Genomic DNA, 15,005 nt, shown 5'->3' with positions numbered 1-15,005 from the left:
AAACATGGCCATCACTCCTTAAATAAGTGCCCTAAACAATGCAGATGTAAACTGTTACTTTTGTTCTCCACCACGTATCCTCAATATCTGAGCTATTCAATTTGGAATATTATGCATTTTTATAAAAAAGCCATACAACAACAACTTACATTTATATTGCGCATTTAAGAGAGCAAAGCATCCCATGACGCTTAACAAGTGCAAGATCAATAAAAACATTATTGACACCAAGCCACAGAAGACAGATGACTAAATGCTTGGTCAAAGACGTAGGTTTTAAGGAGCATCGCCTTTGAGAGGTAGAGAGGTGGACAGATTTAGGGAGGAAATTCCAGAGCTTAGGGCCAAAGCAGCTGAATGCATGGCCGCCAATGGTGGAGCGATTAAAATCAGGGATGCTCAAGAGGCCAGAATTGGAGGATCACAGTGATCTCGAAGGCTTGTAGGACTGGAGGATGTTACAGAGATAGTGAGGGGTGAGGCCATGGAAGGATTTGAAAACAAGGATGAGGATTTTAAAAGTGAGGCATTGTCGGAGCGGGAGCCGGTCAGCAAGCACAGGAGTGATGGGTGAATGAGATTTGGAGTGAGGTAAGATATGGGTACCAGAGTTTTGAATGACCTCAAGTTTACATAGGGTAGAATGTGGAAGGCCAGCCAGGAGTGCGGTGGAATAATCAAGTATAGAGGTAACAAAGGCATGGATGAGGGTTTCAACAGCAGGTAAGCTGAAGTAGGGTCACAGTCGGGTGATGTTATGGAGGTAGAAGTAGGCAGTCTTGGTGATGGAGCGGATATGTGGTCGGAAGCTCAAGGTTGCAAACGGGCTGGCTCAGTTTGAGAGAGTTGCCGGGGATGAAAAAGGTGGCCAGAGAATGGAGTTCGTGACGGGGACCAAAGACAATGGCTTCAGTCTTCCCAATTTTTAGTTGGAGGAAATTTCTACTCATCCAATATTAGATGTTGGACAAGCAGTGTGGCAAATTAGAGACAGTGGCTCGGTCCAGAGAGGCGGTGGTGAGATAGAGCTGAGTGTCATCAGCGTATATGTGGAACCTGATGTCGTGCTTTCGAATAATATCACCGAGGGGCAGCATGTAGATGGGAAATAGAAGGGGCCCAAGAGCCCAAAGCTAGACCTTGGGGAACTCCAGAGGTAATGGTGTGTGAGTGGGAAGAGAAGCCATTGCAGGTGAATCTCTGGCTACAATTTGATAGATAAGAATGGAACCAAGCAAAGGTAGTTTCACCCAGCTAGACGATGGAGGAGAGGCGTTGGATGGTGTGGTTTAACCGCGTCAAAGGCTGCAGACAGGTCGAGAAGAATAAGGTGGGATAGTTCATCATGGTCACAGTCACAAAGAATGTAATTTGTGACATTCCAATAGGACTAAGGAAATGACAGTAGGTTGTTAGCTTTTCTGGTCTGTAGCCTGTATATGGACTATAGTCTCCATAGCCACAGGGACTGAATATGCTAGAGGACTAAAGCAGATGGAAACAATTGTATATTTTTGAAATGCCCATTTTTGTAAAATTGTTATGGTCTACACTATGTTAATATAATTTTTATTACCTTGCTCTCTGAAAGCTGTGGTGATTCTTTGAAATGTTGGCATTCATTAAGCTAATCTGGATTTCAATACTCGTTTCTTGATTTTATTCCCACATCCACATAATTGTGTAAAAAAATTCTTATGGCTGGCTTTTAATAAGGCCTTAAGAAACAGGTGGCCTGTGGTTTTCACTCATTTCTTTGAGCCTATTTTAAGGTGGAGATACTATTAATAGTCGTACAAACAGTCCATTACTACTTTCCGCCAGCGTATGCCCCTATTTACACATATCTATATTTTCAAAACAGATAACATACAAGGGAAAATACTGATCTTATGATTTATAATGACCCAAAATTTGCTGTCAAAATACCGGCAAGGTTAATAGCGCTCGCCATTATTTATGCGCAAATGTCACAGCAACTTCAGGTGAGGGCAGATGCACGATAAACGTGGAAATCAAAACGTTGCAGTCAGAGAGGCAATTAGCTCTCCTCCATTAACTTTGCGAAAATGGCATCTCTCTGTCTGGCTCCCCATTCAAATGCATTGAGCGGTGTGAAGTTGCTGTACTTGCATGATAGATATGAGGTAAACTCACCACAGAAAGTTAAGTCAAGTCATTTCAAGTCTAAGTACCCCTTTAACAATGTGGTAAGTGTTAATTACTGCCAGTCATCCTCTCTGGCACTCAAAATTAACTATTAAAAGTGTGGACTTTCATTCCATCAAGTTTTAATTGTTGTTGGAGAATTTGTTTAAAAAAAGTAATCTTTTTCTTTCTGTCTCCTTTTTTCTCTCTTTTAATCCAATCTTTCTTTGCCTCTTTATTTATTTTTCTGTACCTGATTTGACATTGAATTCACCCATTCTATTTTACACTGCCTTCTCAGTCTTTGCGCTGTTAATTTCACAATACTTCAATCTGAGTGGTTAAGGAGATACACAGTTACATGCTCTATTCACTCAGATCCCAGATGTGCTGGTTCCATCTCACCCTTCCAACAACTTGCAGGGCAAAGTAGCGTTAACATTAAACAAGCACCGGCAAGTCTAAGTAACAGTGGGTGCGGTTCCTTGCCCTGTCACAGCAGATTTTGGGCTATTTTTTTTTAAATGAATGAATGGAAAATCATGGGGAGCATGCTTGCAATTTGCTAATATGTGCTCCCAGCGGGTGAGGCTCCTCACCAGGAACATGTATTCCCAAAATCGCTTTGAACTGTGTACACAAAAATGTCATAATGTGGTGGTGTGTGCCTGAGGAATAGCCGGTTATTGCTGAAATTTTGAAAAACTGTCTCTGTCCCACTGTGAGAAGTTAAATGGGTGTGCTTCTGAAATCATGTTATAATCATTTGCATGTAATTCTGCAGTTGTCCTAATCATATGAAGTAGATATGGTTGACCTTGTGCATTGCTTTAGGAGAGACATTTGTTGAGATAAAGTACAGTGTTGTGGCTAAAAGAAACAAAATGGCTTAATATTTTAATTCCTGGAGGACACTGAATTACACTGCCAAAAATAAACATTCCTACTAAAAACGCGTTCGGAACTGCATGCAAGCATGCTATATGCAAAGTCTAATGTTACAGTTGAGGTCATAACAAAATATGTTCAGTTGTTTGTAAAAGTCTCTTTTTTTATTATAACTGTATTTGGTTTAAAAAAATGCTCAGGTTTTACTGCAGTATTTTACATAATGTGGCTACACACTTGTACAGCTTGATGTGCAATAAAAACACAAAAGGTAGATGGGTCTTCATGATATAATTTTTACACACATATATGTATAATATAACATCATTAGCTAAGTACATTTACGTACATTGTTTTCTACACTGACAATTCTCATAAGAAATGCAATAAGGGAACTACAGTTATGTACTAATTGAAATAAATTAATTTCTCTGTGCTAGCTTTTGTTTAACAGCTTTCATGACATCTTAAACATTAACTCCTATTTGATGTAGCATCCTTGTCTTTAGTAATACAACAATCTAGGATAATGATTTAAAGACTATGCATACCTATTTAACCTCCTCTGTATGAATTTGATTCAAATACTACCGTCACCCGATTATTCCTAAACGTACAATTTAATCTCTTAGTAAGCCTGAAAAACAAACCAATTGTTTAGATGTACATCTATTTATTGAGACCACTATTCATAAGATTTGTTTCTACTTGTGTATGAAATGAGTATTATCTACACCATGGAGATCATTGGATTCCTTAGATTATAATTAATTTATTTTATGAATATAGGCCCTAATTACCCATGTATCCATTACTGTATTAGAAATGGATTTAAAGCTGTATTTTAATGTGCACTGACATATTGAAGAATGATGTAAGGTTCTTGGCACTGTTAATTTTTGCTATCAACACTTTTGTCAAACTGTGTTCAATTGTGAGTAAATCCAATCACATTTATTTCATTCAAATCTAATTGAAATTTGAATGCAATGAAAAATGTACTATTTAAAAGTCATTCGGATTTCCTTTTGAAGGTATCTATTTTGCAAAATCAACTGTATTGTGCATTGTAACAGAGGAATATTGCTAAATTATTTAAATCCAGCACTTGCTTATGCATTGAAAATGTAATCTCAAAGACTTGTGTAGCTGCATTTGACCATTTCTTGAATTATTATTTAAACTTTAAGAAACAATTTAAGGGAGGCACATTGAAGCAATCATGATTACCAACGTGGTAAGTTCTCAATCTCAACCACTATCAGTGGGAGTCGTCAAGCTGAGGCCAAGCACTTACCACAGGGAGAGAAGGAAAATCAGAAATCAGAGGGTGAGTCACCTTGAGTCACTCTCACAAACCTTCAAGTGTCTCTCTAAAGAATTAGAGGCCTCAGAGCAAGAAACCTACCCACCCTCTGGTCAGGGAATGGGGTGTTTTGTAAAGGAACTTAAGGAGAAAGGGGAAAAATTACTTAACAAATGGTGGGGAGGGGTTATAAATGAATGTTCGTTAATAGTACTTAAAGAAATGACAGTAATATTTCTCCCTATATCCAAAATCAAACAGAACTGAATGGTAAACCAAATACGTCCATCTTCAAATATATTGTTCTAACCTTACATCTTCAAATTTCAAATGTTTGCAAATTAATTAATTAATTACTTTTCCACTGTTTTTCAATTACCCTACTTACACAAATTAATAATGTTGGTTTCTCTGTCTTAATTTAAATGTAATTAAAATTTTATTTTGATGTTTTAATGTCTCCCTTTTATATGCAGTTGATGTTTTGCCAGTTTTGCATAACCAAGACTTCTTGACAAAGATTAGCATATTAGTTAATTTTTCAATTTCCCAACAACTGGTGAATGCATGAAATAAGTAAATATGATTGATAATCTGCCACAAATAAATTCTGTCAATTATAGTAGTTTATTAACTAGTTTTCTATAACTTACCAATACCACATAAGTGTAAAACAACATTTCACCTGGCTCTTGAAAACATTCTAAAAGTTTGTTGAAGCACATATTGATCTTGACAATTAAGCAGTGAATGAACCACCCTATTTCATTGCATTGGTTACTTCAAAGAAGACGGTAAAATGGCCAACAGGCTGCTCAACAGCAAACTTGTCATTAGCTGGTGACGTAATGTAAATAGGGTCAATGTGCTATGTTAGCAACATAGCTTTCCTTAAGTTTTGTAAATTTTATGCTCGATTTTCTTGTGGCACCTAGCATATTGCTTACTCTAACCTTTTATCTGTCTCGTTTGGATTTTTCTATTTTTGCTTTCAGTGACCTAGTATATTATCTCCATGTATTGTTTCCTTATGACTTAAAGTACTATAGCTCCTGTGTGAAACACTGGAATTGCCTTCATAAGCAGGGTTGTATTTTATTAGTGAGAAAGTTTTGAGTCTCTGCTTACAATTATGACTAAATGTAGCCATTGATCTAAAATATTAAAATGATCACAGTAGTGCAATCCCATAATATGTCACATTTGTGAAGGCCACCAAAGTACATATAAATATCCCCCTTTAATTTTCTAGTAAGGAAGCGCTGGATTTCAAAGTGAATAAGGAATTCCTATCAATGTAACATTATTTAGTATTTCTTGTGCTGAACATAGGGGGCCCAACACAACCCCAAGGACCACATCCACAAAGCCAAGACCTACTGCAGCAACATCATGCTTCTTCCGAGGGGCCACGTCCACAAGGAGGCTTGCATCCCACTGGCCTCCCAACTCAGCAACAGAGGCAACCAAGGCAAGCAATGCAACAACCACAGCCTACTTTGCAAACCCAGAGACCACAAGGTCAACCACTGAAGGGGCAACCTGAGCAGATGATGCAGGCACAGCCTCCACTCAAATCACAGCCGAAGACACCTCAGCAACAGCCACAACCCCATCCTCATTTAAAGTAAGATATTGTTAATTTGGGGTTTCTTGTTATGAAAAGTGTAAAACTGCCATCTTAAATATTAAAACAGCAAACATTGGTAACACAACAAAAACATAAGAAGCATTAGCCTACCAGCGCAAATTCAGAATTTTAAACAAATAAAAAATGGATAGAAAGGCTGGAATTTCCTGGGGTTCGTGCGGGCGGGAATGGAGGCAGATCAGGTGGAAATTTATAAAAAGTAAAAGCGGGTCGGGAACCCGTCGTCATCCCTTCCCCCCCCCACCGCCCCCAGGCAGAAGCTGTTCCTCACTGCATTCCCAGGCCGCAAGTCTTTCCAACAAAGTCTCCATCTAGTGTCACCTCATTGGAAGAACCTCTCTCACCATTGACAGATTGCTTCTGTCATTTCTACTTCACCTACTGTCTATTCCATCAACATGGGTGCCATTTATACTCTCCTACCTTGGTCCTCAGAATCAGACCATGATGAGCTCCAACACCAGCAACAACACCAACCTTCTCCGCAATTACCTGATACTTCATAGGACAGAGGGCATCAGCACCCGAGCACACTGCAGCTTGGGAGACCAGGGATGCCCTCATTATGGCCAGATTTACTTCACTTCACCCATATAGCTGTCACATGGTGCACCAGGTTGGCACTACCCCAAAGCAACACCATAAAGGATCCCTCCAATGCCTAAGCCATTCCTTTCACATCCATCACCATTGCTAAAGGTACTATTCTGTCTCACCATTCACAGCAACTCACTAAACCACTTCTAAAGGGGCACACAAATCTGTCCAAGACCAGAAAGTGTTGAAAATAAAGATTTTTATGTTTTGACAGCAGAATAACAGAAACTTTACATCAACATTGGATAAAACACTCAAGTGGCTACCCTTGTAAATCTACTTGCGTGTCATCTTGCTTCTACGAGGTACAGGCAGCCTGCTCACTTCCCTGCTGCCAAGGAGCTGGAGAGCACCCTGCTGCACATTAGTGGGGCCATGAGGACCTATGTCTATGCTGACATCCCTCCTGGAGAGAAGGTGTACGAGTCTCTGCCATCTATTCTCCATGCATAGCCATCTATCCTCCATAGAGACAATGTTCTCCTGTGAGTGGCACATTAGCTGCTCCATGTAGGTGGCCATCCAGAGACTCGAGTACAAAAGAAATCCAAGGTGACATTCCAGTGCAGTATTGACGGAACGTTGCACTGTTAGAGGTGCCATCTTTTGGATGCGACGTTAAACCAAGGCCCTGACATAAAAGATCCTGTGGCACTATTTCGAAGAAGAGCAGGGGAGTTATCCTAGCCAGTATTTATCCCTCATTATCACATTGCTGTTTGAGGGAGCTTGCAGTGCACAAATTGGCTGCGCGTTTCCTACATTACAACAATAAAGAGCACTTTGGGATGTTAAGTGGTTGTGAAAGATGCTATATAAATGTAAGTCTTTCTTCTGTAAACTACTTCTTGTGACCCTGTTTAGAGATATAGTCAATTAAAAAATGAAGATCTCAACCTCCACATTTCTAGATTTAAGTTTATTTTCCCTAAACTCTGCATCAGCAGAAAAGTTACTTATTTTCAGGAAAATAAGCAAACCAGAAGGCTTGAAATAATATTATTATTACTGTTCTCTTTTAATAACATTGTATAAGTATTAGACAGTCCCTCCTATCGAGGATGACCCGCTCCCACACCAAAAAGGGATGTTCACAGGTGTTTCAATGAGGGACCTGACAATCTAGGTCCCGAACTACATACTGAAGGGTGGAAGATGCCTGTGCATGGATTCTTTTAACGTGGGGTGGCCATTGCACACCAGCCACTACACGGGCTTGACAGAGCTCGGTCTTGATCCAGTGGCAAGGGTTAACCAAGACAACTGGAGACCAAGCTCTGCTGCGCAGACCTAGTGCACACACATGCTCCTACTATCCATTGATCGCAGTGTGGGCTGGCCCGTGCTGCCCCTGGGCCCTCGTCTCTTCTGGGCCCCAATCACGACGCTCCTGGGCCCCGATCTCTCACTGCTCCTCCACCCCGATCAAAAATGGAGCAGTCAGAAACAGGACATCAATTAGTCTCTTCTTATTTTAGAGACATCAAATATCAACACATTGTTATTTGAAATATCAAAATATTGAACTCCAACCTAGTTGAAGGGTTATTAACATCAGCAGTTCACATTGGGCAGAGGCCATTCATCTATTCTGTGTGTGGGGAGGGATTCACTTGTTCATCCCACCTGTTGAGACACCAGCGAGTTCACATTGGGGAGAGACCATTCACCTGCTTTGAGTGTGGGAAGGGATTCACTCAGTTATCCAACCTGCTGAAACACCAGCGAGTCCACACTGTGGAGAGACCGTTCACCTGTTTGGAGTGTGGGAAGGGATTCACTCAGTCATCCAACCTGCTGAGACACCAGTGAGTTCATAAGTGACTGCAGGGTTTGGATTCTGCTATTATTGCTGCTGTTATTCACATCCTACTGACTGTGTTCATTCTGTTAGTTGGTGTTTGTTTCTGCTGATGTTAATAACCCTCAGTACATTATGCACCTACAGACTTTACGTCAATATAAGCTTTTGCGATTAACAATGAAGCCAAATTAAATAACACTTTTATATTATAAGATAGCTGTACATAAGAACATAAGAAATAGGAGCAGGAGTAGACCATATGGCCCCTTGAGCCTGCTCCACCATTTAATACAATCTTGGCTGATCCGATCATGGACTCAGGTCCACTTTCCTGCCCGCTCCCCATAATCCCTTATTCCCTTATCGGTTAACAAACTGTTTATCTCTGCCTTAAATTTATTCAATGTCCCAGCTTCCACAGCTCCCTGGGGCAGCGAATTCCACAGATTTACAGCCCTGAGAGAGAAGAAATTTCTCCTCATCTCAGTTTTAAATGGACGGCCCCTTATTCTAAGATTATGCCCCCTAGTTCGAGTCTCCCCATCAGTGGAAACACTCTCTCTGCATCCACCTTGTAAAGCCCCCTCATAATCTTATACGTTTCGATAAGATCATCTCTCAATCTTCTGAATTCCAATGAGTAGAGGCCCAATCTATTCAACACAACAGAAAACATCTTTCCCAGGAAAGGGCCTGCAAAATCGATGTGGATCCTCGACCATGGTTTGGATGGCCACGACCAAAGACTCAGCGGAGATTCCGCTGGTACTTTACTTAGCTGCATGCAAGTATTGCACTGATGCACACATGATTCCAGATCAGAGTCAATTCCAGGCCACCAAACAAAAGACCTAGCAATGGCTTGCATCATGACAATACCGGGATGAGTGTGCTATGTAGTTCATGTACAAACTTTTCTCTACCTTTCTTAGACATGATGTCACGATTACCCCACTGTAATCAGCATCATCATCATAGGCAGTCCCTCGGGATCGAGGAAGACTTGCTTCCACTCTTAGCATGAGTTTTTAGGTGGCCGTACAGTCCAATACAAGAACCACGGTTTCTGTCACAGGTGGGACAGATAGTCATTGAGGGAAAGGGTGAGCAGGGAGCCTGGTTTGCCGCACGCTCCTTCCGCTGCCTGCGCTTGATTTCTGCATGCTCTCGGCGACGATACTCGAGGAGCTCAGTGCCCTCCCGAATGCACTTCCTCCACTTAGGGCGGTCTATGGCCAAGGACTCCCAGGTGTCAGTGGGGATGTCGTAATTCATCAGGGAGGCTTTGAGGGTGTCCTTGTGACATTTCCTCTGCCCTCCTTTGGCTCGTTTGCCGTGGACGAGTTCCGAGTAGAGCGCTTGCTTTGGGAGTCTCGTGTCTGGCATGCGAACTGTGTGGCCTGTCCAGCGGAGCTGATCAAGTGTGGTCAGTGCTTCAATGCTGGGGATGTTGGCCTGGATGAGGACGCTAATGTTTGTGCGTCTGTCCTCCCAGGGGATTTGCAGGATCTTGCAGAAACATCGCTGGTGGTATTTCTCCAGCGGCTTGAGGTGTCTACTGTACATGGTCCACGTATCTGAGCCATACAAGAGGGCGGGTATTACTATGGCCCTATAGACCATGAGCTTGGTAACAGTTTTGAGGGACTGATCTTTAAACACTCTTTTCCTCAGGCGGCCGAAGGCTGCACTGGCGCACTGGAGACGGTGTTGAATCTCATCATCAATGCCGGCTCTTGTTGATAGAAGGCTCCCGAGATAGGGGAAGTGGTCCACGTTGTCCAGGGCCACACCGTGGATCTTGATGACTGGGGGGGGGGGGACAGGCTGGTGGAGGACCTTCGTCTTACTAATATTTAGCGTAAGGCCCGTGCTTTCATACGCCTCGGTAAATAGGTCGACTATGTCCTGGAGTTCAGCCTCTGTGTGTGCGTAGACGCAGGTGTCATCCGCGTACTGTAGCTCGATGACAGAGGTTGGAGTGGTCTTGGACCTGGCCTGGAGATGGCGAAGGTTGAACAGCTTCCCACTGGTTCTGTAGTTTAGCTCCACTCCAGCGGGGAGCTTATCAATTGTGAGGTGGAGCATGGCAGCGAGGAAGATTAAGAAGAGGGTTGGGACAATGACGCAGCCCTGCTTGACCCAGGTCTGGACGTGGATGAGGTCTGTGATGGATCGGTTGGTAAGGATCACGGCCTGCATGTCGTCGTGGAGCAGGCGGAGTATAGTGACGTACTTTTGGGGGCATCCGAAATGGAGGAGGACGCTCCATAGACCCGCGCGGCTGACAGTGTCAAAGGCCTTTGTAAGGTCGAAGAAGGCCATGTATAAGGACTGGCGCTGTTCCCTGCATTTTTCCTGCAGCTGTCGCACTGCAAAAATCATAGTCATTGTGCCCCGGTGGGGACGAAATCCACACTGCAACTCCAGGAGGAACTCCTCGGCCAAGGGGAGAAGATGATTGAGGAGGACTGCAGCACTTTGCAATCTTTCTCCATTTAAGTAATAACTTGCTCTCTGATTTTTTTTTCTGCCAAAGTGCATGACCTCACACTTTCCATCATTATACTTCATCTGCCAAATTTTTGCCCACTCACTTAGTCTGTCTGTGTCCTTTTGCAGATTTTTTGTGTCCTCCTGACACACTGCTTTTCCTCCCATCTTTGTATCATCAGCAAACTTGGCTACGTTACACTCAGTCCCTTCTTCCAAGTCGTTAATATAGATTGTAAATAGGTGGGGTCCCAGCACTGATCCCTGCGGCTCCCCACTAGTTACTGATTGCCAACCTGAGAATGAACCATTTATCTCGACTGTTTTCTGTTCATTAGCCAATCCTCTATCCATGCTAATATATTACCCCCAACCCCGTGAACTTTTAACTTGTGCAGTAACCTTTTTTGTGACACCTTGTCAAATGCCTTCTGGCAGTCCAAATACACATCCACTGGTTCTCCTTTATCCAACCTCTTTGTTACATCCTCAAAGAATTGCAGCAAATTTGTCAAACAGGACTTCCCCTTCATAAATCCATGCTGTAGAAAATGTGTTAACATTTACTAATTGTTCATGAACTGGGGTCATAGAATGAATGATGGATATTTTACAGTGCTTAAGGAACAAAAGTACGGCATGAATTGAGATGATATAGATGGTTTTATGAGAATAATGGATTATTGATGTGATATATTTCAACGATCAAAATATAATCAAGTGCATTGATTTTTGTTTTGTTTTTGCAGCAAATCACAGTCTTTGACCAATGCATTCAACATCACGGAATCATCACTATTTCGATCAAATTTAAATGAGGACGAAGCAAAGGCTGAAACAATCCGTAACCTGAGGAAGTCCTTCGCCAGTTTATTTTCTGATTAGAAGAAATTGAATGCCTTGAAGTGTTGGATAGCCCCATGTCAATGTTACACTAAGCTATAGCGTTCTAACTTCAGTGACTATAGAAAAATTCTGTTCTGTGGCCCTAGAATTGATGCCTTCTGTAGTGCACTTGCGGGTGGATAGTGTAATGTGTACGAAGTAGGATGTGATATAATGAGCTGCTTTAGGTCTGTTTGGTGTAAGACGCCTTTGGTAGACATCAAAAAAATACGCTCCAGTACTAGTGCGGTATCTGATTGGTTTCAACAGAGGAAAGGAACTAACCTTTAGCATATCCACTGTGATGTTGTGATATGTGCACAGAGATGCCTTATAGTGAATGTAACATTTCTCTATTTTACTCCATAGTGAAGTCTAACAGTATGATGGTACTCAATTAAAATGTGCTTATTTCTGTGTACTTCCTAGCCAGAATGCAATATTTGTTAATAAACTGCTTTTGTGATTAGCTGTACTATGCTGTAGTAAGTTCGATACAGTACATGTGTAGTGGCCAATCTACAAGTTACTTTTGAATTGGTCAAAAGTAACAAAAATGTACATCAGTATTGTGTGTGAATTGATTGAGATCCCTTTGTAATGTAAGGAATGAATAAAAATTGCATTCCTCTATATTTGCACTTCTAGAAACTGCTTTCCTCTTAAGTGTAACAACTTATACAGACAATTGGGGGTAGTGTCATAGAATAACTTCATATAGACATCAATGTATATTAAAAACAATCTCTGTATTATCTTAGTGTATGTCCTATATATTCTATTATGTTGTAAATTGTTGTTAATATATTTTGCTTGCTTATCTAACTCAGCATAACTTGTATGATCTGATAAAACTGAGCAACTTTGTGTCCAGTGTACATATATATACTCATCAAATAAATGAAGACATTGTGATTATTTGGGGAGATACCTCCAAACGAGACCACAGCATCACAGCATATTGCACCTGTTCTATCATATTTTACAATATACAGTATTGATACTATGCCATGTGCCCCGCCATCTGATTAGACGTTTTGGTATATGATTGCTTTACTATAGATTGTTGGCTAATAAAGCTATAGTGAATATAACACAGACTGATCATATATTTATCAACATAAAGTCACCGAAATTTGACATCATTAACAGCAATCACTTTCTTATTGTAACTATAGACAATAAGCTGAAAAGGCTAGAATTTAAATACACAAAGAAGTAAATTTCAGTTAATAAAATAAAATCAGAATTGAAAAGAAGCACGACAGTTTAAAATTGAAAGATGTAAGTAAAAGAAGTGGAGATGGTGGTAGACCGGCAAGCCATTCATAGAGAAAGACTCATTCAAATTCTTCACACAGCTATGTACAATTCCACTTTCAGCGATGTGTTAATCCCTCATCCTGATGGATCACAATAGCCTTTTCCATTCTTGCACATTTTTATGTTCCTATCCTTTCCCTGAGGCAAAGTGTAATATTAGTATCATCATTTATGAGCCACATATTTGATGCTAATGTGAAAGTATAATTTGTCATCCCTGGTTATAATTTAAGTCGACAAAGCAATTGTATTAGCTTCCTGAGCATGTTTCATTCTTGGAACTTTTTACATTTCTATAATAATCATGTTTATATTGCTACAAGCGACAAAAGCACAATTGCCAATATTATGTCCTCCTACATTCATAAGAAATAGGAGTAGGCCATACGGCCCCTTGAGCCTGCTCCGCCATTTAATATGATCATTGCTGATCCGATCATGGACTCACGTTCACTTCCCTGCCCGCTCCGCATATCGCCATTATTCCTTTATCGGTTAAGGAACCGTCTATCTCTGTCTTAAATTTATTCAATGTCCCAGCTTCCACAGCTCTCTGAGGCAGCGAATTCCACAGATTTACAACCCTCAGAGAAGAAATTCCTTCTCATCTCAGTTTTAAATGGGCAGCCCCTTATTCTAAGATTATGCCCCCTAGTTCTAATCTCCCCTATCAGTGGAAACATCCTCTCCACATCCACCTTGTCAAGCCCCCTCATAATCTTTATACATTTTGATAAGATCACCTCTCATTCTTCTGAATTCCAATGAGTAGAGTTCCTTCTAGCTAACACTAAAATAGGCTGTGTGATTGATAATGAAGAAGAAAGTTGCAGACTGCAGGAAGCTATCAATGTACTCGTCAGGTGGGCAGAACAGTGGCAAACAGAATTCAATCTGGATAACTGTGAGGTAATGCATTTGGGGATGTCTAGCAAAGCAAGGGAATACACATTAAATGGTGTGTCACTGAAAAATGTAGAGGAAAAAAGGCACCTTGGAGTGCAGGTCCACAGATCCTTGAAGGTAGCAGACCAGGTAGATAAGGTAGTTAAGAAGGCATATGGAATACTTGCCTTTATTAGCTGAGGCATGGAATACAAGAGCAAGGATGTTATGCTTGAACTATATAAAACACTGGTTAGGCTGCAGCTGGAGTACTGTGTGCAGTTATGGTCACCACATTACAAGAAAAATGTGATTACACGGGAAAGGGTGCAGAAGAGATTTATAAGAATGTTGCCTGGACTGGAAAATTTGGGCTATGAGGAAAGATTGGAGATGCTGGGTCTGTTTTCTTTGGAATAGAGGAGGCTGAGGGGAGACCTGATTGAGGTGCATAAAATTATGAGGGGCCTGGATAGAGTGGATAGGAAGGACCTGTTTCCCTTGGCAGAGGGGTCAACAACCAGGGGGCATAGATTTAAAGAAATTGGGGGGAGGTATAGAGTAGATACGAGGGGAGATTTCTTCACCCAGAAGGTGGTGGGGGTCTGGAACTCACTGCTTGAAAGGGTGGTAGAGGCAGAAAGCCTCATCACATTTTTAAAATACTTGGATATGCACTTAAAGTGCCATAACCTACAGGGCTATGGACCAAGAGCTGGAAAGTGGGATTAAGCTGGATAGCTCTTGGTCGGTCGGTGCAGGCACGATGAGCCAAAATGGCTTGCTGTAAATTTCTATGACTAAGACTAATAAAAATAAACATCTTTCTACATTCACTGATGTAATCCTACAATAGGTTTAGTCTTATTTCAGGATACCTTAACTTTGGTTTTCAGTTTTCGCACTCAAGTTCTAGTTTTAGCAAGCAAATTCTCATTGATGCAAGACATATAATTCTGTACTAATAGTCACACAAAATCCTCATTTATCTAATCGGATCATTTTGATGAATTAAGCAGTGCAGT

At 41.2% G+C, this 15,005-nt stretch overlaps 1 protein-coding gene across 1 annotated transcript in view; it reads left to right on the top strand.

Moving 5' to 3' along the window:
* The window catches only part of syn2b (synapsin IIb), a 625,573-nt gene extending 613,801 nt beyond the window's left edge, over positions 1-11,772 (top strand). The window contains exons 12-13 of the mRNA XM_070895371.1: positions 5,675-5,969; positions 11,637-11,772. Coding sequence (XP_070751472.1) covers positions 5,675-5,969; positions 11,637-11,772 — 431 coding nt within the window. The remainder of the gene's footprint in view (positions 1-5,674; positions 5,970-11,636) is intronic.
* The last annotated feature ends 3,233 nt before the right edge of the window (positions 11,773-15,005 follow it).

This window comes from Pristiophorus japonicus, chromosome 12 (assembly GCF_044704955.1).
Source record: "Pristiophorus japonicus isolate sPriJap1 chromosome 12, sPriJap1.hap1, whole genome shotgun sequence".
NCBI lineage: Eukaryota > Metazoa > Chordata > Chondrichthyes > Pristiophoridae > Pristiophorus > Pristiophorus japonicus.
The sequence above is the reverse complement of the archived record's forward strand: the minus strand, read 5'-3'. Positions and strand labels throughout refer to the sequence as shown.